Genomic DNA, 24,171 nt, shown 5'->3' on the forward strand with positions numbered 1-24,171 from the left:
CCGTTCACCCGCGGCTCGTGTGCCCTGTAATTGAAGCGGGGACGTGAACGGCAGCCACGTACTCGGCGGAGGCTTAACCTACAGACTTCCGACAGCTGCCACGTAGGACACCTACACGCGCGCTGCGCTAAAGCTGCGCGATGTCCCCGCTAAGCAGAGCCCCGTTTGCACCCGCATTCCCACCCGCACCGGGACCTGCCGCGCCTCCGCCCATAGGCACTTTGCACCCCGTTCATCCGGGAATAGCCCATTCGAGCCTTTCTGTGCTCGCCCGCGGGCTAGCCCAGCGTGCGGCCGCGCACTCGGCACCGCCGGCGCTGCAGGGACGGCCGGGGCAGGCAGGACGCGTTGCCGCGGGCGGGCAGCGCGGCGCGAAGAGTTAAGGCCCGGGCGGAGGTGAGAGCCGGCCGGGCCGGGCCGGGCCGGGCGCGCCTCCTCCGGTGTTGGGTTACAGCGCGGGCTCCCGGCGCGGGGTGGGGCGAGAGGAGCCCCGGCCCGGCGCGGCCCCCGCCCGCCTCTCCGCTCCCTGCGGGCACGGCGTGCGGCGGCCCGGCTGCGCTCTCCGCCCGCCCGCGGCGGCCTCCGGGGATGAGCGGGCTGCGGCGGCTCTTCCGCGGCAGCGGGCGAGCGCTGGCGTTCGTCTTCGCCGCCTCCGTCGTCTGGCTGCTCCTCGACATGGCCGCGCTCCGCCTCTCCCTCGGCGACGCCGGCGGGCGGCTGCTGAAGGAGGCGGCGGGGCGCGGGCAGGGCGGCGGGCAGGAGCGGGCGCGGCCGTGGCGCGGCCCCGAGGCGCCGGCGGGCAGCCCCCGGCCCGACCTCGCCGGGCTCCGCCGCGGGCGGCGCGGGGGCGGAGGGACGCCGGGCGCCCGGTCAGCCCGCCGGGAGCCCCCCCGGCCGCCCAGCCCGCCGCCCTCCGCCCGCGGGGGCCGGGGGCAGCGGGGAGGGCGCGCCGAGGAGCACCCTGCGGCTCCCCGGGGGGCTCGGCCGGCCCCGCCGAGGGCGGCTGTCGGCTTGAGAGGCAGCGCCGGGGCTGTAGCGGCGCCGGCAGCGAGCGAAGCCCTGGCGAAGGCGGCGGCGGAGTTTGCGACGGACCCCACGGGACAGAGAGCCGGGCCGCGGGAGGCATCGCCGTCCCGGGCGGACGCCCTGCGCGCTCCCGACAAGCCCCCTTCCCCGGCCCCGCTGGCTCCGGGGCGCGGCGAGGCCGCGCAGCGGGCGGGGGTGGGGGTGGCGGTGGCGGAGGGACCCGGACACGGCGCCAACGGGAGCTGGCAGCAACCTGCCGGCCTGGCTGCCCGGGCAGCGGGGCTGGGGGCCCTGCCCGCGCAGGAGGAAGCAAAAGTGGGAAAGAAAGAGACTTCCTCCGAAAGCCACTTCGTCCTTATTAGCAAAGAGGGGATAAAACCCAGCAGCCCAGCAGTCCCGCATCCTGGATCCGACTCCGCGGGGAACTTCACAAAGGGCCAAGAAAAGCGCAAAGAGCGGCGGCTCGCTAACGAAAAAGGCGACGGTGCCCATGCTGCGAACGCCGTCACCGGGGCCGCGGCGCTGGATGGCCGGAGCCGGACGCTGGGTGCGACACAAGCAGCAGCTCCCCGGGCACCTGTCGCCGGCAAGGACAGGCAGGCGGAGGCAGGCGGGAGCAGCCCGGGAACGCACAGGGTCTTGTCTGTGGACGCAACGCTTGCCCCGAGAGACCCCCAAGCTCCCGGCCAGTTTGGGCACCCTGTTGCAGTCCCTGACGATAAACAAGAAGAAGCAAAAAGTAGATGGAAAGAAGGAAACTTTAATGTCTACCTCAGCGATTTGATCCCCGTAGACCGAGCCATAGCGGACACCAGGCCTGCCGGGTAAGATCTGCTTCCCCTGCACAAATACCTGCGCCGTGCCCCTGGGAACCTGCTCGGTGGCTCCTGGGGAGGGCTGCTGGGCGCACCGAGGCCTTTGCTTCGTGCATGCTAGCCGTGAGACAGCTTTTGCCTTTCCAGGTAAGAGCAGCTTGTTATTAAACATAAAGCTGGGTGAAATTTGCAGATCATCTTAACCCGCTAAGCTCTGCTGTCCAGAGAGCTGGGGCACACGAGGCAGGCAATGGGGCTCATTTTACCTGGTTTATCAGGTGAAATGAGCACTGTTTGGTTTCGATATTCATGCATTTGGCTCCTGGACCATTCCTGCACCCCGTCCATTTGTCTCGGCAGCAGAAGCCCTCCCTGCCCCAGAGGTGCTCGCACACCTGCAAGCTGCCGCTGCCCTTCCCTCGAGGCAGAGGCACCGCAGCTGCCTCCCCTGCCCGAAGGGCCTGCTGGGGCTCCCACAGCCTCCGCAGGAGCCAAAGCCGTGCCCTGAGCGCTGATGTGATTAAACAGCACGTGCCAGCCTGCAGTCGAGGCGGTCCGGGGGACGCCACCGGGAGCACCTCTTTCTGCGGAGCAGTGGCACTGCTGCCCTTGTGCTGCAGAGCACTGCCGTCAGTACCCACGCTGCGGAGGCGGCTCGGGGGACTCGGATCTGTGGGCACACGTGGGGAGGGACACAGAGTTCTGATCTGGAATACTGTGGTTCAGTTACAGCTGTCCCACGAAATGTGCAGCTGATTCTGCAAATCTCAGTATTGCACTTCAAAAAAGACACTCCCCCCCCACCCCCGTAGCCCCCATAGAAAAGTAAAGGGTAAGCTGTGGGCAGCGCCTTGCTGAAGGAAGGGGTAAGGGGCTGGCGGGCTCCCTCTCCTGAGCTGCTGTGCCTGGGCAGCGGCAGGGAGGGTCCAGGGAAGGTGCCGGTTCAGGTGAATGGCAGGTTCGTCTTATACTCGGCTTTTCCTGCTGCAAGCATCTCTCAGCCCCTTGGCAGGTGAGAGACCTGCCTCGTGCAGAGACCCTCCCGTGGCCCTCTTCCCACGCTCACAGACCACGGGTACGGTGGGACGGGAGTTGTGCTGTGAGTCGTCTCGCGTCCCACAGGACAATTCCCGTGGCGCTGTCGGTGCTCGCCTGTGAGCTGACGTGAGGTCCTGCTTGGGAAGGAATGGGGCAGGGAAGGAGGGAGACAACTAGGACTGCTTGCCGGCAGGCAGAAGATGCCAGCACAGAAAAAGAGGCGTGGCGGCTCAAAGCCAACGCTGTGTTTTGGTCTTTGACAGCAAAGCCCTGGAGCTGTGGAGCAGAAACCCACTTCCCAGGAGCACCCGTAAGTGCAGCCCCGCTGCCTCCGGTGAATCAGAAACCTGCCCGGGAGGAGACAGCATTGCTGTCTGGGTGTCATGGGGAACGCCTTGGCCAAACAGGGGCGCGTCCCCGAGGCGCTGCCTGGGCATGTGTGCTGCTGCGCCGGGGCACGGGGCCACGGGGAGCTCCCTTGGGCACCCCGGTGCTGGCAGGAGCCTGTGCAGGCTCTGCTCGCAGCCTGTTGGCACGGCAGAAATCAAGTTGTAAGGGCCAGCTCATGGCAACGGCTGTTGGCAGCTCTTGGTGATCAAACGGCACGTTACTTTTTTGCTGGATCCTTCCAGTCTCTCCCAGCTTAGACCACAGTTCCTCTGTTGACTCTTGCTGCAGCGCTGGCCTAGACCACTGAAATTGGGCCAACAGGAAACTTGTCCTGTTGCAGCCTTCAGTCTGTCTGTCCAGATGCGATGCTTGCCACTTTCTGAGCTCTACTTACCATGCTGGTGCTTGCCGAGCACTGTGCCTCTGCAGAAACGCGTGCAGGAACAGTTCCACCAAGGAGGAGCGAGATGCACAAGCCACACAGGTGAGGGCCAGGGGCGGCCAGGAGGCTTGCAGGGAGCGCTCCCTGCAGAGCCCGGTTCAGGAGCCCTGGACCCTGTTTCAGCCCAACATTGCAGCGAAGGTCCCTGCGTGCCTCTGACCTCTCCCCAGGCTACCGTCGTAGCTCCTCTGGGACAATCAAGTTACCTGGTTTTAGACAGGGACCCAGATTTCCTGGCCTGGCAAAAGAAAGTCGCGTGCTGCATGGCACGGTACGGTCTGGGTAAGTTAGCACCCGTGTCGGCAGCAGTGGGGAGGGACCCCAGCGGCGCCTGCCAGCTGGGAGAGGACGGGGCTGGGCACCCCTGCTGCTCAGGTCTTCAGTGCCAGGCTGCTTCCACACTCAGGGGCTGCAGACCTAAGGTGACGTTTTCCCAAGGCAACTTTAGCAACTTTAGAGCCTACATTTTGCTGACTGTCGGGGTGATGTCGGCAGAACGTAAAGGCTGTAGGCTGGTTTTGTTTAAAAGCCTGTTTAGGGGTGGAATTTCAAAAGGATTTGACTTCTACTTAACATTAGTTATATATATTAAGTATTATATATGTGTATATATATATATAAAAAATATATATGTATGTACATATACGTTTATAGTTAGCTGTCGTGGTTTAACCCCAGCTGACAGTTCAGCCCCCCACAGCCACTCGCTCACTCACCCCCGGTTTTTTCACTTCTCTCCATCTGGGGGAGAGAATCGGAAGAGTAAAAGTGAGAAAACTCGTGGGCTGAGATAAAGACAGTTTAATAGGGAAAGCAAAAGGAATTCCTTCACTCCTTCCCATGGGCAGGCAGCTGTTCAGCCATCCCCAGGAAAGCAGGGCTCCGTCACGCGGAACGGTGGCTTGAGAAGACGAACGCCATCACTCCCAATGTCCCCCCTTCCTCCTTCTTTCGACCAGCTTTATATGCTGAGCACAATGCTATACGGTCTGGAATAGCCCTTTGGTCGGTTGGGGTCAGCTGTCCCAGCCGTGTCCCCTCCCAGCTCCTTGTGTCCCCAGCCTGCTCGCTGGTGGCGGGGGGTGAGGAGCAGAAAAGGCCTTGAGGCTGTGTGAGCACTGCTCAGCAGGGACGAAACCATCCCTGGGTTATCAACACTGCTTTGGTCACAAATCCAAACCACAGCCCTGTACTAGCGACTATGAAGGAAGTCAAAACTATCCCAGCCAAAACCAGCACATTAGCAAAGAAATGGAGCCCAGACTCACACAGGACATTGTGAAATATCTTTAGCTGGGGGTCAACAATAACAAACCCATTGCTCTCTGCCTAGAAATCCTACTTTTTTAGGTAAGAAGTGAGAAAAAGATGTTCCTCGGTTTGAGGTTTCCCGTCGCCCTCTCGCAGATGCTTTCCAGCTGCCCGGGGTACATGCGGGCTTTGGCCAAGAGCCCATTTGCTGCTAATGAAGGGGCTAAGGAGGAAAGTCCTCTTAGCAGGTACTGCCTGGCTGCACGCAGCCTTCACGGCTTGGGTCTGCCTGCGTTTTCTCAGCTGCTCTCACGTCCCTCTCTGTGTGCAATGAAAGCTGTTGTGCTCGGCAGCTGTCTCCTGCTTTATCCATGGCCTCTGTCCCTCCTCCCTCTATGAGCTGCCTCCTTGGGTTCGCTGTGGGAGCAACTACAAATTCATCTTTTTTCTCCTAGTTTTGCTGTCCCTTGCTCTGTCTCCTTCTCGCAAGCGACCTCCCTGGCAGTTCAGCCCCTGCCTTCTCTCCGTCTACCCTGGGAGTCCTGCCGGCATGCCCAAACCACCCCCCTGCACTGCAGAGAGGTCCCGTCTCCACGAGCCAACACCGTTACGGTTTCCAACCAAACCATATCAAGCAGCACGTCACCTCCTGGCTGAGCCAGCCCTGGCCTCTGCCCGAGGGGAACCAGGCTACAGAAGGAGAAGGAAAGACGCGTCCCAAGGATTGTGACAGAGAGTAATTCTGGGGTTATTTTCACTTACCCAGAGCACTTCTGATTCGCTGCGAAGCCCTGAGATACCTCTGAATTTTCTTCTCTGAGCTGCGCAGTGCCCTGATGTCAGCATCTGAGCCGGCAGCAGCCGAACCCAAGGGCCCGTTCATTGAGACGGAAGAACAAGAAGTCAGTTTTCCGTACACTCCCATATACCTGTCCCTGTGTTCCTTCTGTTGTTGACAGCAGAGTGAACAGTGTTTTCATCACCAAGAAATTCATTTTCTGCACCCACATATAGGCTGGTGCCTGTCCTGCCTGCAGGAGGTCTGCTCTGGAAGGACAAGAGAGAAAAACCTGCTATCAGACTTCAGCTTATTGACAAGAGAGAGAAAGCACGTCCCAGCAATTTGTGGGTATTCTGGGATAAACCAGCCGGTCTGGGGGAGAGGAGCTCTCTGCCAGGCGTTCTGCTGGCCTGGAGATCCACTCGGAGATAGGAGAGCTGAGGGAGCCCTGCTCCCCACGGCACGCAGCAAAGCGGTGCTTGGATTGCAAATGGAAGATGAGAAAAGCTGCTCATCGCCCTTTTTTGTTCAAACACTGAAGACACAGGCCTGACCCAGCCACTGCATTTTTGGCTGTTACAGAATAAAATGACAAACTCATAGACATGGGAGAAATCGTATCACTCCCTCGGATCCACCGATGCATATCGCCGGCTGTTTGCAAGGGAAGCAGACGCCGCTCGGAGCCCCCGCACGTGGGCTCCGGGCACGGCTGGCCGGGCCGGGGCGTCCCTGGGGAGGCATGGGTGCTCAGGGTGTGAGATACGGGGTGCTCAGGGAGCGGACCCGCCAGTACCATTGTACATGAAATCTGTATGCTTGAATGTTTTCCCACCCTCCGTGGTCCCCTGAGTTAGGTGCAGAAGTTGGGCTGGGCGACTCTTCCTCGCTGTCTGCGTGTTTGACAAGTTGCTGTGCCGAGTAACCCTTCATGGAAATGGCCATTTCCCTGTGTTTTGAACGTAATACTGATTCTGTCTTTCCAGCGAGGCTATCCCCCGCAGCCCGGGATCCCAAGCCCTGCAGGTGCTCGGAGCATCGCGGGCACCCGGCGCATGGGGATCCTTTCCCCGCAGGAGTCCCTGAGGCCAGTGGTGCAGAGCTGGGATCGGCCTTGCTCCCGGGGCCTTTGCACCGTTTGGTCATGGAAAGGAGATGTTATCACCCGGGGGTAGGGAGGAAAAAAGAGGTCCCTGTTGGAAAGGAGTGAGTGCATCCTATCCCACGGGGCTGCCCACGAGAGGGCAGTTCCCCCCGTCACCCCTCTGCTCCCTCTCCTGACAAAATCCCATTGCAGGGGTTTGTCTCTGTATTTCACATTTGGCAATTCCCCACTCCCTGCGCATTTTCCCAACAAACCCTAAGCCTGGAGATTTTCAGGAGTGCGACCAGCCGTCGCCTGTGAGCCTGTGTTGCCGTTGCAGGTGCTCCGAGCAGCGGGTTCACGATGACCTCCCGACCACCACCATCATCATGTGCTTCGTGGATGAAGTGTGGTCCACCCTCCTCCGCTCCGTTCACAGCGTCCTCAGCAGATCTCCTCCGCACCTGATTGAAGAAGTCATTTTGGTGGACGACTTCAGCACTAAAGGTAGGTGAAGCTTCTTCTACCTTTATGAAACTAATATAACTTGAGGCCAAAATACAATTTGTTCTCTGTAATTCAATTCTGAATAGTAGAAAGAAATCGCATTTTCTGCTTTTGATGTATTGACGTGCATCCCTAGCCTGCGCTGTTATCTTTCCAGATGAGGGGGATCGGCGGCCAGATGGGCACTGGGGGGTGGCTGTGGCAGATTGAGCTGCGGCTCTTGCCCAGCACCCTGCCAGACGTTATCATTCACATCTCTCCCATCCCAGTTCACTCACTTGCACAGCTGCTGCGTTTACGGCTGTGCATCGCCAAGTTTACACTCGTGCGCTGCTTTGCACGGGTGCTGGAGGCTGGAGGAGGTGCCGCGGCCCAGGAGCACCGGGGAGCTCGGTCCCACCCGATCCACGCATCTTCGGGGTGTCCTGGCTCAAGGGCTTGTGCGCTTACAAAACAGACACCGTCCCCCTTCTCTGTGCATTTCCCAGATGAGTGCCCCCGTGCTTTCGGTGCTGGCGGCAGGGAGGAACAGCGCACACTTCTCGGGTTGCTCAGAGAACGGGGTAGCTGCAGTAAAAGCAGTGGTGAGCCGGGCATCTGCGCGTGCACGGTGGCTTTGCATGCCTGCTCACAGGCATTTCAGATCATAGAGAACCTCTGCTTTGTAATGCTTTGGCTCTCTGCTGACTTCAGCCCTTAAAAATTTAGGAATGATGTAATTTTCCAACTGCTGGTTCTTCAGGGAAAGTGCTGTCTCAGGCGAACTTCAGAGCTCATGCCACGCATACAAAGAGCCTACAATGCAACGAGACAATAGGGGCAAAAAAGAGGAAAAAGACTCCGTTTGCTCATTTTTAAAATAGTCATTAAAACATGTTCATACCATTTCCCCTCAGAAGCATCTTTTCAAGTTTCCTCTTCACTTTCTCCCCGTGACTTCCCTTTGTATCCGCGTGTTAGCCAGTGAACATCTGCAACCGAAACCTCGCGAGTGCGGGTGAATTACGGAGAGCTGTGCTCTGCATTGCTGTAATCCCAGTAGCAGCAGCAGCAACAACCTACAGCAAACCTGTCCGCAAGTGTCTCACCTTTGGAGCCTTTCAAAGCTTTTAACTGGCTTTTGAAATGCAAACAGATACATTCTCCTGAAGAAAACCAAAGAGCACCGATGAAGCCCATCGGTGAGGGAGGTCGGGGGTCCTCCCTACAGACCAAACGAGGTAAGTGGGTGGCTGGCTCCAAACGAAGCGCTTGGAGCAGCAGCAGCCGCAGCACCGCAGCAGAGGCTCCCGGGCTCCTCTGCCAGAGGGAAACCGCCCGCAAACAGGACTGCCCGGTGCTCGAGGCCCCCAAGCCACCTTTCTCACACCTCTTTTTCCTGAGAGTTTACTGCCAGCTGCCTCCACAGCCATGGGAAACCATGACAAAAGCAACCCGAAAGGTGGAGATGTGCCACAGCAAACCCTCGTGCAGTTTAAACCTGGGCTGAGCCTTTCAATGTGGTGCTTAATATCAAGAAATTTGTAGAGCCCAAAAAAATATTTTTTTAGGCAAAGGAAAAAAATTTACAACCAGATTTTAATTGCAATTATAGTACAATGAAGAAAAAAACCTCATTTTGGAATCTTTGAACAACTGTTCAATACCTGGTTTGGATCATGAACTACCCAAGTGAGACCACTGGGATTTTGCTCACGCCTGTCACCAAAAGCCCCGCGCTTGCTGCTCTCCACTTCCCACGTCTCCTGCGTGCAGCGAGTCACTGCGCTCGCCCAGCACGGGGTACGGGTCCACCTTTGCTGCGTCCGCTGGGTTTGCGCCGATGCAGAGCGGCTGCGCGCCATGCAGGGAGCAGGAGACGATACCACCGCCCGCAGCCCCGTCCTTTGGCGGGGCAGATCCAGGGCAGCCGGGCAGCCCGCGGTGAGCCCCCAGGACCAGGCAGCACACCCGTCACAGAGTACCGGGCGACATGTCTCCAACAGAGGTTTTTAAACTCACCAACTTCAGCCTAAACCTGCTGGCACCGACACGGCTGGGAGTTTCACCGGAGAGCAGGCTCGGACCACGATGCTGTGCACCAGGAGCCCTGCAGCTGTGCCCAGATGTTTGTGCCCCAGACCCGAGGACCCCAGTGTGTCTGGAGATGCTTCCAGGGAAAATCTGCCCGCTGCTTTTCACCCTGGAAGTGGGTGCGAAGTGGGTAAGTCAGCCTCACCCTCTCCTTCTCCTTCCCTGCAGAGTACCTCAAGGAGAAGCTGGACAAATACATGTCACGGTTCCCAAAAGTGAAGATCCTCCATCTCAAGGAGAGGCATGGTCTAATACGGGCCAGACTGGCGGGAGCGGAGATCGCCAAAGGTAGGACGAAAGCCATTTTACAGCCCTGTCTGGACCCCCCAGAGGTGCCGATAAGCCGTCTCCAGCACTGAGTTTTCGGCCCCTCTTAATGAACTACTGGCATCTTTTCCGTCCGCAAAGCACAAGGGTCTGATGAGGGGACAAGCTGCTGCTCGTCCGGCACCTCAGCACGGCCCTAGCAAGCGGCAGTCGGGATCTCCAGCCGCGCCGCCCCGGCTCCACGGCCTGCATGGGCCGGGCTCTGTCGGCACCGAAATGGCCGTTTCTGCCAGGAGCCACCCCGCTTCGCTCTGCTGGCCGCGATGGCTGAGCGGTGAAAACATGCTCTGGGCTATGGCTGGCAGGGTTTTGGGAGCCATGGAGGGTCACGGCACCGTCAGCAGCACCCCGAGCCCGCGGGGCACCTGGGGAGGCCGGCCGGCACGGGACGGGGACGGGGCCTGAGGCCTGATGCTGCCCCGGCCTCTGCCGCAGGCACCGTCCTGACGTTCCTGGACTCGCACGTGGAGTGTAACGTGGGGTGGCTGGAGCCGCTGCTGGAGAGGGTCCGCCTGAGCCGGGCCAAGGTCGCCTGCCCCGTCATCGAGGTCATCAGCGACAAGGACATGAGGTAAGGCCTGGGAAACCCACAGTCCACGCCAGCGGCTTGGGCAAAACCTCTTACTGGGACCACCAGCGTACTGATTACGGGAAGACAGAGGTCCAGACCTCCCAGCCGGCCTTCAGCAGCGTTTCACAAGGGACACGTAACGTTGCTGTACACCAGAAATTAACACTTGCAGGGGACGTGGCCCCGTCATTTGTCGCACACGCTTTTTCCCTTTTTCATGACTTTTAGTACATGAAGAGGATTCCTGATGAAATTTGTTAAAATCCTGTTTTAATTATGTACAGATATTCATCTTCACTCATTAAGGGTGACATTTCAATCAGGAATGTGACTCAGAATTAGTCATCCCGATCTTTTCTCCGTTTAGTTACATGACCGTGGACAACTTTCAGCGTGGGATTTTTACTTGGCCGATGAATTTTGGATGGAGGCAGATTCCACCAGAGGTCATCGAGAAAAATAAAATCAAGGAAACTGACATAATAAGGTAAAAAACAGCAAATGTGAGAGCTTTGTGAACCAACCTGTTCCTTTGTTAATAATTTAGCAACAAAGGCTCCTGCGAGGCCAAACGTTGTTCCTTTGCTTGTAAGGACAATAGAGGCAATGGTACACCGTGGGCAGTCACATCAGCAGACATGGGCAAAGCCCAGCAAGCCTTTCTCGCCTCTTGCCGCACTGCCGGCATTTCGCTGGTGCTGCCAGGGCCGGGGGAACGTACCGTTGCATTTTTCCCTTCCATGCCCCATTACGGCTTTCAGACTGGGTGAAGCCACCCAAATACCATCTATTTTAACATTGCGTCTGTCAGCCTGCAGTGAAGTGACAAATCGGGTGGTCCTCGCTGTCTCTGTAAGGGCAGGCTCAGGCACCGTCCCCGAGCATTTGGTAGCCTGCAGCTTCTCCATGATTCCCTCGTCAAAGCAAGGGGAAAGGGACGGGCGCTTCCCGGCCAGCTGATACGCCGTGTGGCTTCTCTGTTCCCAGGTGCCCGGTCATGGCGGGTGGCCTGTTTTCCATCGATAAGAAGTATTTCTTTGAGCTGGGAATGTACGACCCAGGACTGGATGTTTGGGGAGGTGAAAATATGGAGATTTCATTCAAGGTATGTTGCTCTCCCACGCCTGCATCCCCGCCAGCCTGGCTCGGGTGCTTGGGGCTCAGCCAGGGTCGCCCCGGGGCAGCCCCATGCTGGAGACCCCGTCCCTCCCGGCAGTTTACCTCTCTGCTTCTGTTCTGGCTTGCACAAAGCCGGCACCCGACACTTGCTCGCGTTTCTATCAAAGCGACCTCTGTTTCTCAGGTCTGGATGTGTGGGGGAGAGATTGAGATTGTTCCGTGCTCCAGAGTTGGGCACATTTTCAGGAACGACAATCCTTATTCCTTCCCGAAAGATCGGGTGAGAACGGTGGAAAGGAACTTGGCCCGCGTTGCGGAGGTCTGGCTGGACGAGTACAAGGAGTTATTCTACGGCCACGCTTACCACTTAGTCTTGAAAAACCTGGACGTCGGCGACCTGACTCAACAAATCCAACTGCGAAAGAAGCTGCGGTGCAAAAGCTTCAGGTGGTACCTGGAGAACGTCTACCCGGACCTGGAAGCTCCCCTGGTTAAAGCCAGCGGGCTGGTACGTACCCCCATGGCTTGCTGTCCTTCATTTAAACGTGTCTGCGGGAGCTGGCTGGGGGCTTGGTACCATCCCCCTGCGCTCGCCTCCGAGTTGCTGCCCGGGCCCTTGGCGACGCTCCCGAGCGTTGGGTGCGTCCCGGGGGCCGGGATTCCCCGGCGCTTTTCGAAAGGCAGAGGTCGCAGTGGCAGGAGGCGATTTCCCGTCCCAGGGCCGGGGCCGAGCACCCGCGGGCTGTCTCGGGCGGGGATGCCCGCCCGGCCGGGCGGGGCGGGCCGCGCCGTGTGCCGGTGCCCGGCGGCCGGCAGAGCGCAGCAGCGGGCCGCAGCTCGGCTCCGCCGGCCGGGCCGGGCGGGGCGGCCTGCGGCCCGCGGGCGGGGGACGCCCCAAAGGGCGGCTGGGGCGGCGGCCTCCCGCCTGCCCCGCAGGCCCCTCGCTGAGGCGGCCGAGGAGCGAGGCCGGCCCGGGCCGCGCTTCTCCTCCGCCGTCCCTCGGCCCCGCGCCGGGAGCTCCTGGGGCTCTCTGGCACCGGGCCCTCCGTGGGCAGCTGCTCCACGGGTGTTCGGGGCCGCTTCACCGGCGTTAAAAGGTGAATTGAACAGGGAGCGTTGGTCTGCTGGAGGGCAGGAGGGCTCTGCAGAGGGACCTGGACAGGCTGGATCGATGGGCTGGGGCCAGCTGTATGGGGTTCAAGGAAAAGGACCTGGGGGTGTTGGTCGACAGCCGGCTGAACATGAGCCGGCAGCGTGTCCAGGTGGCCAAGAAGGCCAATGGCATCCTGGCTTGTGTCAGGAATAGCGTGGCCAGCAGGAATAGGGCAGTGACCGTGCCCCTGTACTCAGCACTGGTGAGGCCGCACCTCGAATGCTGTGTTCAGTGTTGGGCCCCTCACTCCCAGAGAGACATGGAGGGGCTGGAGCGTGTCCAGAGAAGGGCAACGGAGCTGGGGAAGGGTCTGGAGCACAAGGCTGATGGGGAGCGGCTGAGGGACCTGGGGCTGTTCAGCCTGGAGAAAAGGAGGCTGAGGGGAGACCTCATCGCTCTCTACAACTACCTGAAAGGAGGGTGTAGAGAGGTGGGGGTCGGTCTCTTCTCCCAGGTAACAAGTGATGGGATGAGAGGAAATGGCCTCAAGTTGCACCAGGGGAGGTTCAGAGTGGATATTAGGAGAAATGTCTTCACCGAAAGGGTTGTCCAGCATTGGAAGGGGCTGCCCAGGGAAGTGGTGGAGTCCCCATCCCTGGAGGTATTTAGAGGACGTTTGGATGAGGTGCTTAGGGACATGGTGTAGTGGTGGGCTTGGCAGTGTTAGGTTTATGGTTGGACTCGATGATCTTAAAGGTCTTTTCCAATCTATACAATTCTGTGATTCTGTGATAAAACGTGGGTTCTGAATTTGGCCCAGCCCTGAGCCTCAGCAGAATATCGCCTGCTGCTTTGAATGTTCAGAAACCTCAAATATTCCGCCCAGAAAAGATACAACATTGATTGCAATCTAGTTAGAATTGCAATAACAAAAGTAAAATATCTGGTTTGTCAGAAAAATTACAGTGATGCCAGGAATGAAAACTAAAGGGTTTGCTGCCTTCCCCACCCATCCCCGTCTCCCAGTGCTGCAGCAGGAGCAGCACTTGCTGAGAGGAGGTGGCCAGTAGCCGGTGGCCACGGGGCTGGCATGGCCAGGGGAGCAAGAACAAGAACTGCCTGTCCCCTCCGTCCCTGCCAAGGCACGCGGCCTCCAGTTACTGCACCGGCCCTTCTGGGAGCCAGGAAAAAGCACAGCAACCATTTGGCCGTGTTTCAGGCTTGTGTGTGGGCCAAGGGCGTAACGTGACGGTTCCCCGTCACGGGGATCCCTAGGGATCGAGGCAGGCTCTCTGCCAGCCGCAGCCGGTGCGTCACTTTTATGATCGAGCCATGAAGGTGTGGAAGGGTGGCTCTGCAGGGAGCACAGGGAGGGACGTCCTCGGGGTGGCCTCTCGGCACTCGTGGGAAAGCTATAGGAAACTGCTGGGTTCGGGCACTTCAGTGGATTAAGAGCTGTGCATCCGTTCGGACGCGTCTGTCGGTCTCGGCGTGGCAGCAGCGGCCGTTCACTGCTCAGAGCAGCTGCAAGCACACGAACCGAGGGCTGTCTGCTGGGGCAGTCGCTCCGCCAGTGGTGTATGGCTGAAAGCCCGTGTCCCTGCACTGCCTTCTAGAAAGCACCGTTTGGATTAGACTGAAGGCTTCAGTGAAACATCGGCTTAAGTGACATTTTTTAAAAAGGATTAGCAGTAATCATCTTGGGAACATCAAAAAATGAAAATTCCTTGAGAAATATTCACTTTTTCAGCTCTTTTGTTTCAATCAGAGCAATAAAACTTAGTGTCAAATTCAGTGCAAAGCAGTTGGACCATATGGAGAGACCTCTGTTTCAACTGGACCAAAACCTCAGCTTTTCAGAGGTGTTTGTGAAAATTTTCAAGATGTTCCCTTGCTTTGTCCTGATTCAGGCCACCTAAATCGCTCTTTTATCTTCATTCTCAAAATTTAATAGAGCAGAAAATCTGTTTTTCAGCTAGCTCTGCAAATTTCAGCTGTGCTGAACGCTATCCAAAGTTACTTGAGAACTGTTTTCTGAATAGCCTGTTTATTCACCGGGATTAATTCATAAGTCCTTCAGAAATTTTGAAAGAAGGAGAAGGGATGGCATTTGCAAGGAATCGGAGATGTGAGCACCCCTGACTGAAGCACCGCTGGGGTTGTCTGAGCAGCCGGTGCCGGTGCCTGCAGACTGTGGCCGACCAAGCCCTCTGCGGCCGTGAGTCCCTGCAGCGCGCTGGGCTTCAGCCCAGGCACCGGCGGGGGCTGGCAGAGCTCAGTCCTGTGTTTTCAGCTTTCCCACGTAATCTCCCGTACTCCTGAGCGGCCCCCGAACACGCCATGTGAACAGCGTTAAGGAAACGCCCCTTGCAGAGCGCGCTGCGTGTGGACGCTGGCGCTGGCCAGGCAGTGGGTGCCGGCTCACCGGTGGGGGACGGCTGCGGGGAGAAGGAGCAAAGAGAAGCCGAGCGAAGGAGCAGAGCCTGAAGCTCCCTCGCAGCAAGCTGGGGGCTGACTACACACGCTCAGAGGAACATCTGGTCTGCACTGCCCGGGGTGCAGTGCTCACGCGTGCTCTCTTTCTCCCCACCAGTGCGAGGTAACGGCATTTCAGTTAAAAACAGCTTAACGATGATGTTCCTGCCAGGGTTCCCTGCTTTGGGGGGCCATGTCTGCATTTCCCCATTGATGACAGGTACCAGAACAACCAACCTGGGTGGAAAACAGGAAGAGTTACCTCGGGGTGAGGCACCGAGCCCATCACATGCAGTGATGGAGTCGTTCCCCGGGGCCAGCTGCGGGGTCCGTGGCGGGCTGCCGGAGCCCAGGGCCTCGAGCCCCAGGTGGGAGGGAACCGGCCGGAGCCAGGATGGGACCACCAGGCGCTTGCGTCAGCTGCGCACGGTGGCTGCTCGCCTCTTTCACGGTGTAGTAACGGGAAGGGATTCTGCAGTTGTTATTGTTGGGAGCTGTTGTTTTGGGGATTTGCAGAACAGGAACATGAGCTATGTCCAAAAAAAACCAAAAAAGAACATGTCTCATCCAGCCTTGGAAGTTTCTGGAAAGGGCTATTTTCAAGCTTCTCTCAGTAGAAAAACATTTGTAGTGGACCACGAGTGCATTTACACGCCCCTCCAAGGAGCATGACACATCATCTCTGCTTCGCTCAGTTAAGTGGACAGTAATAATCTGTGTCGTGTGAATCCAGCAGCTTAACTGCAGTGTAACAGCCTCTCCTCTTTCTTGGGAATTTATGTCTAAATTTGCATTTTGGTGCTATTTTCTAGCTTGTTAACGTAGCCATGGCAAGATGCATCACTGTGGAAAACACTACTCTAGCTTTTGAGGCGTGCGATGTTAACAACAAGGTAAGGATACCCTGCATACTGAGTATGTAATACTGGTTTTAGTGCGTGGCATAGAGCTCCTGTACCTCCCCGCGGTGACCTGCCCTCTCCCCGGGAGCTAACGCAGTGCTTCCCACCGGGGGACGTGGCCAAACGATGCCGGGAGCAGCGAGGGGCAGGGGTTGCCTCTGTTTGCAAAGCCTGTAGCCGAGCATCAACCCCAGAACCAGCAAATTCAGCTGGCATAGGAAAGTTCGATAAAGCCATGAGCCTCCACATGAAAATGGGGAGAAACATTTAAATACAAACCTGTGTTTTGTGCAAAAGAACCAGCCACACTCTGTCGCTAGGTGGGAAGCAGCTGCTGTGGACAACCCCTCCCTTCCTTGACCGGCAGCGTTTCTCAGGCAGTTGCCCGGTAGTTGCCCACCACTGGCACAGGCCAGCGTGCGGACCGGGGCCCTGTCGTGTACGGGGGTTGCTCCACTCGCACCCCAGCGCCAGGCTGCAGCGGGGGGAGGTGGCAGGGCAGAGGAGCGTGCAGCAGTCGTGTTTGGGGTCGGGGCTGCTGCGGCAGGAGTCGCTCCCAGAGCCTGCACCAGCGCTGTCCTGAGCTTTGTAGCTCTGCAGATCTATGGGTCACGGCTTTCCTCATCCCCCGGTCCCAGGTGAGGGCAGGAGGCAGGCGAGGAGAACCTCTGCCAGCTGCTTGCCAGCCCCGCCAGGGGAAGGCGAGCGGGGCCACAGCTCTCCCCGGTCTCTCCCCACAGAACCAGAAGTTCAACTACACCTGGCTGAGGCTGATCCGGCACGGAGAGCTCTGCGTTGCCCCGGCCAGCGCAGCGGGAGCGCTGGGCCTGCACCGCTGCGAGGGCAGGAGCCGCAGCCTCACGTGGCTGCACAGGTCGCTGGCCGCCTTCCAGCCGGAGCTGGTAAGTGAGGTGCTGGCGAGGGCAGCCCCTGCCGCAGCCCGTGATCCCTGGTTTGGGTTAGCACGCTGGTGTGCAAACTGACGGGCTGCTGCAGCCCGCTGCAGGGCGCAGGGTGTACCCCAGCCCTCTGGTCCCAGCTTTGCCAAAGCCGCCTTTTCACCTGAAATGAAGTGTTGGTCCCCTGGCACCACTGCCTTTCCTCCTGCGGGTAGCGACGCGTGCCCTGCCGTTAGGCTGCACCCACGCAAGGGACGTGCAGCCCGACACCCCGTGCCCGGGGGCTGGGGAGACGCTGGTCAGGCCGAGGCATTCGCTCCGGCAGGGCTCTCCCGCTGCCTGCACGGCAGTAACAAAACGTCCCGGTTTTACATAGAAACTGTCGATAGCACTTACATGGAGATTACTTGATATTGATTGGCACTCAGCTCACAGTGGTTTTTTAACAGAAAGCATTTATGAAAAGGAAAAGAATGGATGCTTCCATTTATTACGTGCACTGCAAAAAGCAAGAGTCCCGACTGTATCTCTGTCAGCCTGGTGTAAGTAGTTGTCCAAAATGCTATGAAATGGCATACTTTATATATAAGAAAGAAATACTCTTAATTTAAGAAAGAAAAAATGTAGCTAAGGTATACACTCATCATATCCCGTTCCTCTTTAGTCTGAAAAAATAAAACTTGCAAAGCCAGAACACTGCAGTGCCAAGGCTCACAAAGGCCAGGGTATTTTGTGAAAAATACGCGAGTTCAGACAGCATTATCAGTGCACGGGCAATTTTTGTCACTTGTTCCAGCCTGAGCTCCCCTCGAGCTGTGAGTTAGATGTATTTGGTGGTCCCCACCGGAACAGGGGGCTGGGCACGGGCAGCCGCTCCCAGCCGCGGCAGGGGACGGGGTCTGGCCGCCCGAAGGCACGGGCACCGGCGGGCTCCCGGGGGACAGGCGGCCTCGGTCGATATGGTGGCATCAGCCTTTACTGGTGCCAGCAAGAGGAGGTCTGAAGAGCAGCTCAGTGGCTGGTGAACGCTGACTGAAGGAATTACAATCCTTTACCTTCTTCTGATGTCACAGTCATTGTGTCGTATTAATCACGTGAAGTGCTTTTACTATATGCACAAAGATCCAACTTTTGCCCTGGCAACACTTCACATGTCATTTCGGGAGTATTTCATTTAGGTATTAACCAAACGATCATACGAAACGCAGCAATGCTAGGCGGTGACACGGAAACGTCCCTTACCTTTGGCAGCAGTTGCAGCATCGCCTTGCTGGCCACGTGGGTTAAGTAGATAAAGCCAAGTAGATGGGAAAAGCAAAAGGATGGAGATCAGACGCTTCATTCTTCCATAATCCAGTTTACTGCCCCAGCATTTGAACTTCAGTGCTGAATTACCTAACATCCTCTTCAGCGCAGTGAATGTGCTTTGAGTTCATCAGCCGAGAAACTCAAAAATACAAAAATCAGTCTCCTGCCCTACATTCCCATATATTGCAAATACCATCTGGAGTGATTTACTTTGCATGGTAATTGCCACTCGGGCAGCGAGAGAATTAATCTTTCCCTTTCCAGTGAACAAAAAGCCACGAAGCACAGAAGGTATGGTCTGATCCTGGCTCAGCACCAGGTGCAGGCTTTGGATCCCACCCAAAAGTCCCTGTAAGTCAGCAAAGAGATCTCACGTATTAGGGAAATGCAAAAAAAGGGCACACCGTAAAGACTCACACTTCCTCCGTGGAAACAGAGAGCACCTTACAGCAGCTGCTGCCCGAATTCCGCTACCTAAAGCCCCTCTCTCTCCCCTGCAGACCGACCACATCATCTCGGAGCACCTCCAGCAGCTGGTGTGCTTGGAAGTGGATCCCTCTCACAAAGCCCTGAGGGTAAATGCCTGTGACTCCACAAATCCTTATCAAAAGTGGCAGTTTGGCAATTACTATGCAGACTGAAGGGAACACAGTTGAACCAGAAACGCTGTGTTTTCATATTGTGAATTCAGCAAGGACATCTGTGCAACTTATGACAGCAATTACAAAACTGGAAGTTCGTTTCCAGATGATAATTGAAATCCGTAATTTAAACCAGCATATTGAGAGATCAGAATACCAAGAGCAGCACATCTGGTTTAACGATGTCTGAAACCGATAAGCGTGTTTTTCCCTCTCTGTGGGAGACTTTGGCAAAAACCCAAATTATTTTCTGTATTATTAAATGGAAATATTTTCTGAAGTCCCCCATCCTACCATAAGCAAACCTTCATCAGTTCCCCCGCGACAACAGGATAAGCTACAGAAATCCTGCCAGGGCTCTGTAGTCTGTAAACAGCAACTTGGGCTGCTTACTCTTCCACAGCCTGAGAAAATGGAAGTTTATGGACCAACGCATTAAAAAAATCCATGTGACATGCCCATGCTGGGTCTGACTGCAGGATCCTGCCCTGTGGGACCCGTTGCCTCTGACAGATGAGTATCAGGGTTCCGTTAGGAATCGACTGCTTATCGAAAAAGCCTTCCTTTAATAATGGGAAGCAAACGCGGGTTGATATGCTGCCCAGCAGACGAGGTAAACCAGGGCCTGGGAAAGAAGCAACGAGCACACCTTGCCCGCGCCCTGCAGACAGCGAGGACGCGCGTGCCTTGCTTTGCTTGGAGGTGAGCGGAGCCTCCGGGGAGGCAAACCGGGGGTTTGTCCCGCTTCCTGCTGGCGGCACGTGCCAGAGGCCAGCTGGGGAGCGCCTCGTCCCAGGGCGGCTGGGCTGTCCCCACCTCGGGGCTGCCAGGGCCCCAGCCGTGTCCCCGAGTCCCCGTGGCTTTTTTGGGGCTCCCCCAGGACCACTGCTGCTTTCCTCGGCCCCCGGCTGGCAGGGCATTGGGTCGCGATGGTGCCTGTGCCAGAGCCTGGCGATGCTCGGTGCAGCCCCAAGCAGGGTGGCTTCCCAAGGGAAGCTTTACCTGCCGGCAGCGCGGGCCGGGCAGCTCTCCCTGTCGTGGCGTCCCCCCGCCGTGGGCAGAGGGGGGTCAGAGACCTCCGGCAGGATGTCTTGCGACCCAGAACTTCTACCCACCTGCGGTCAGGATGGATGAAATCACCCGCTGAAGTCAGCGAGGGCTTTTCCTGAAAAAGGGCTGCAGGTACAAGTGTGTGTGCATGCGCACGTGTGTGCGTGTGTACACGTTTCACAGGGACCGCTGCAGAGCTGACCGCAGCATGAAGAGACCTCGCCGGCATCAGCCGCCGCACAGCCCGGGCTGCACGGGATGGCCAGGCTCCGCACACCAAAAGTCCCTCTGAACTTACTGTCACGGGCACGTTTCTTTCTTACTGTGAAACGTTTTATCTCCAGAAGCCGTCACCAGCTTTTGAAGGGACAGATTTGATAGGAGACTAAATAGAGCTATGATTAAGAGAGTGACATCCAAGATATGTAACGCCAGTGCATCCCGGGCAGGGTTTCTTGCCCCGTTTCTGTTGGGAAGTTCCCGCTGCGGGAGGCTGCTCCCGTACAGCTGCGGTGTCGCTGGGGGAAGGTAGCGCTTCCTCCTGCCCCGCCGCCCTGCACGGGGCTCGGGGCTTCTCCCGCTCCAGCCGTTGGGCACACGCGGGGCTGAGCACCGCGCTTGGTTCTCACGCCGCTGTTGACCACAGCCGAGCTTCCTCCGTCCCGCGTTCACAAACCGCCTCGTACCTCTCCTTTGATTTTTCAGAAGGCCCCGGCATAACCTTACCTCTCACGTGGCGGATCAATGCTGACAGCGCCTGACAGGCTGAGTCTGCCCAAAATATTGACTGGCCCAACAGATTTTCCCAGTTAGCTCCTATTCCACCTGTCTTCCCAATGTTCTCTCTCCTTCAGTGCAGCTAGCCTGCAGTCACTATCAGCAAAATGACACAGATGTTGTTTGTGCAGTCATCTTTTATCAGGAGCATGAATTTCATCAACTTCTGTTTGCTGACATTCAATCACTTGTCACCGAGTAGGCACCAAATGGTCCTATGTCACGGTCACATCCCATTGCCAGGCTTGTCACTTGCACTCTCATTCCCTATTTGTGTAAATGCTCACTTCCACGGTGGTATCTTTTGCTTAAAGACTGGAGCGTGCCTTCGGGGCTGCTGGCAGTGAGCTGTGGCCCTGCTGTTGCACAATATTGAGAAGCATTCAGATTGTACCAGTCAGCCCAGTCTGCCAGAAATGAGAGCATTTTTTCCGGCACGCTCGGCAGACGTGGCGATAGGCGTCTCGCTCCTCCCCAGCGAGCTGCCCGCTCCTTTTGCCATCTCCACTGATGGCACCTGGGCGTGCATCGCACCTCAGGCCCTAGGAGGGTTTGGGGCTTTGTGAGCGTTAAGGAAAGGCAGGACGGCACCAGGGGTGGGAAGGACCGCCGCTCCCGGGGCTGGGCTGGGGACGGGATGTCCCCTGGGGTGTCCTGGGCCGGGGACAGGAGCCGCTGTCGTCCCCCGTGTTGGCAACGGGAAACAGGCGCAGCTTTTCCGAACGAGGACAAATGCCTCCTGCGCTGTGGCGGGGAGGGACGGGGCGCGTCGTGCTGCGCTTGGTCAGTAAGTACTCTGAATTGAAGTGGCCGTGGTTGGAGTCCCCATTTGGTTTGTTTAAAAGAAAAAAAAGTTTAAAAAAAGGGGATAAATGATCATAGATGACGCTTCTTCCGCTGAGCCCTGTGTTAACTCTGTTTCTGACTGACTTGGACCCTTTCTAGGGGCTCTCCTGCCCGAGTTACTGCCAGGCTGAACCACAAAACATCACCCCAGGAAGAACCTTTAAACCACCAATTTCCCCTGATTTATGGCTGTGCTTTGGATTGTCGTTTAGTGCACTATTGGTGCAGGCAGTGGCGATAGTGGAGCTGGCTGCTGTGCCCCGCAGCTGCGGCAGATGTTGTGGCAACTGGCGAGTTTCTGCCAAAGTGGTTTAATTCACGTTCAAGTTCAGCGTACAGCGCTGCTAGAAGCAGCTCCCAAAGGTGAGCCGGCACCACGCGGCACTGTCCGGAGAGGGCGGAAAGGCGTCACGACCCTCCAGAAGGGCCCACCTCTTACTTACCTGCCGTCAGCCCTCATCTGGCACCGTGGAAAGGGAGAGAAATTATTTTCAGGCTGAGGCCGGGTCTGTAGTTACCACGTCCTAGAGCTGTGCATCCTAATCAGCATCCCCGCCCACTTTTCTGCCTGAAAATGCCTCTGCTCCAAGGGGCAAATTTTCAGGTCTTTGGGTGTCCTTTCCTCCGTGCGCCAAGCAGACAGCTCTCTGCCCGGCTCCTCTGCGCGTCCCGTCCGACCCGCTGGCCGCGGTTTTGGCCAGATGCAGGCCCTGCCCTGTCCTCCCGCCGCGTCTGGCCGTGGCTCCGCAGCCCGGGCGGTGCCCGGAGCAGGCAGCGGTGCTGCCTGCCAGCTGCCTGCAGCGCAGAGGACGGGCACGCCGTGGGAGAGCGCAAGCCGCCGTTCCTGCCTGTCTGTTGCCTGCACACCTCTGGGTTTCCGTATCGCACCCACCCGCCCAGAGGGTTAGGCAAGAGGTGGTGTTTGTAGGAAAGGCCCTCAGGCCCCTCGAGCATCCCAGGACTTTTAATTTTGTTTTTCCAGCTACCACAGAAAGCAGGAGAGGGAGTTGCAGTTCTCAGCTGATCAAACACTGCCTTCCAAGGAAGGTAAAAAAGTAGTCCAAGTTTCTTGAAGGTCTCGGCAAGACTCCACAGTTAGCTGGAACCCAAGCCCACGGTCAGTACACCAAGCATCTCATCCCCGCACTTGCCCAAAGAGTCTGGAAACTGTATTTCAACTGTCACCTAGGATATAAGCCAAATGGTAAAAACTCTTACAGACAGACGTATGATAAAAGGAGAAAAAAAAATCTGCCTTTTGCTACAGCGAGCACAGGGCCCAGCCAGCCCGTGCAGCCATGTGAGAGAGCAGGAGGGCGTCCGGCTGGCCAGCAAAAGGCTTAAAAGGGCTGATCCGCACGCCCGGGTGCTGAGGGCTCAGCCAGCCGATTCCCAGAGGAGAGGGGAATCGTGACGGCGAACGGCCGGGCCACGGAACGCTGCTGCCGCTCCTGCTACCGCTCTCCTCGCCCCGGGAGAGCACGGGGAAGTATTTGAACTCTGGCTTTCCGTCCCGTCGGGTGTCTGCGCTGTTCTGGACTTCCCCGGCTCAGCCGCGGTGCTGCTCCCTCCGCCCTCTTCAAGGACTGCCTGCTGCGGCAGCCCGTGCCTTTTGCTGTGGCGATGGCTTTTCCTGGCGTCTCACGCTGCTGAAAGCCGGCCGCGTCATCAGCGCGAGCCGGGCGTTCGCTTCCCGCCTGTCCAGCCTCAGCGGCTTTTCCAGAGCCGGGCGCGAGCACCCGCATGCCCTGGTGGCCCCGGTGGGCAGATGCTGCCCGTCAGCCCCGGCCTCACCGCAATGTAATGCCTTAAAAACCAGCTTCTTGGCAATGCGCAAAGTTGCGCACTTTAGCTCTGATTTTTATTTCGTTTTGGGTTTTTGTTGTTTTCTTCTCTATTGCGTTTTTTAATTGCAGTAAGGCGAATTTGTTATTGGCATTCTGAAGTGCGAATCGGGCTGGACGGCGTGGTGGGGAGGTGGTGGTCACCAGCCCCACCTCGGCGGGCGTGCAGGTACTTGAAGCTGAGGCTGGTCAGCTTGGAGCAGCGCTTTGCCACCCACAACCTCAGGAGGCCACTGGAAGCCCAGGCAGTGGTCGCATCTTTAAGAGAAATGGGCTGCGCTTACAGGAACCCGTGCGAGAGGAGCGATGGGGGGCAGCTGCCAGCGGGCAAACAAACCCGCAGTATAAATTCATACAAGCAAACCTCTGAACTTCCACAAACCAAAGAGCGAATAAACAAGCCTGAATAGCACAATGGGGGCTGTGTCTGGTTTGTACAATACAGAATTGCCATTTATTATTTTCACGTTGCCAATAAATAATTGCCTTTATGTAGAGCAAGGGCAGTCAAAACGGTACTCGGTGCTGCTGGAGATGTCAAACTAATCCTTAAAAAAGCGCTTATGGCTGAAGGAGGCCGCTGCAGCTGAAGTCGGAGTCTAACTTCGTTCTTGCCTCCTCTCCCTTTGTCAGCTGCTCTCGGCTTTCCCAGATGCTTTCTGAGGTGACATTTGCAAAGCTTAGTCCCAACTCAAGACAAATCTGTCTGTAAAATAGTTCAAAAAAGACTGCATCAACAATACTGTAGTTACACAAAGGTTTTTAAACGTGGAGAAAGGTTGTGTGCAGGTGACACAAAAACAAATTATGCATAAAACTTGCCTGGCTTTGACAAAAAAACCTTTACAATTTTGCATCTAAACTTAGCGTGAAAATCGGGAAGACATGTGAGAGAGCCTAAACTGGCGGCAT

At 57.2% G+C, this 24,171-nt stretch overlaps 1 protein-coding gene and 1 long non-coding RNA gene across 2 annotated transcripts; both read left to right on the forward strand.

Annotated features, from left to right (window-relative positions):
- Positions 1 to 443: 443 nt before the first annotated feature.
- On the forward strand, positions 444 to 19,020 carry GALNT5 (polypeptide N-acetylgalactosaminyltransferase 5). Its single transcript, XM_075511267.1, has 10 exons — positions 444 to 1,850; positions 7,168 to 7,334; positions 9,576 to 9,695; positions 10,170 to 10,305; positions 10,673 to 10,792; positions 11,293 to 11,410; positions 11,609 to 11,932; positions 15,805 to 15,885; positions 16,635 to 16,796; positions 18,602 to 19,020. The coding sequence occupies exons 1-10, from the start codon at positions 589 to 591 to the stop codon at positions 18,740 to 18,742; spliced, it is 2,631 nt and encodes an 876-aa protein (XP_075367382.1). The 5' UTR covers positions 444 to 588; the 3' UTR covers positions 18,743 to 19,020.
- On the forward strand, positions 4,535 to 7,161 carry LOC142414261 (uncharacterized). Its single transcript, XR_012776997.1, has 3 exons — positions 4,535 to 5,868; positions 5,977 to 6,087; positions 6,730 to 7,161. It is a non-coding gene; the product is annotated as an uncharacterized LOC142414261 (long non-coding RNA).
- Positions 19,021 to 24,171: the final 5,151 nt, after the last annotated feature.

Source organism: Mycteria americana, chromosome 9, assembly GCF_035582795.1.
Source record: "Mycteria americana isolate JAX WOST 10 ecotype Jacksonville Zoo and Gardens chromosome 9, USCA_MyAme_1.0, whole genome shotgun sequence".
Lineage (NCBI taxonomy): Eukaryota > Metazoa > Chordata > Aves > Ciconiiformes > Ciconiidae > Mycteria > Mycteria americana.

Bases quoted from the DNA above. Each gene is read 5' to 3' on its own strand.
- GALNT5 (XM_075511267.1), top strand. From the start codon at position 589: ATGAGCGGGCTGCGGCGGCTCTTCCGCGGCAGCGGGCGAGCGCTGGCG. The intron at 7,335-9,575 runs GTAGGTGAAGCT...CCTTCCCTGCAG, and splicing joins GGACGACTTCAGCACTAAAG to AGTACCTCAAGGAGAAGCTG. The intron at 11,933-15,804 runs GTACGTACCCCC...GCTATTTTCTAG, and splicing joins TGGTTAAAGCCAGCGGGCTG to CTTGTTAACGTAGCCATGGC.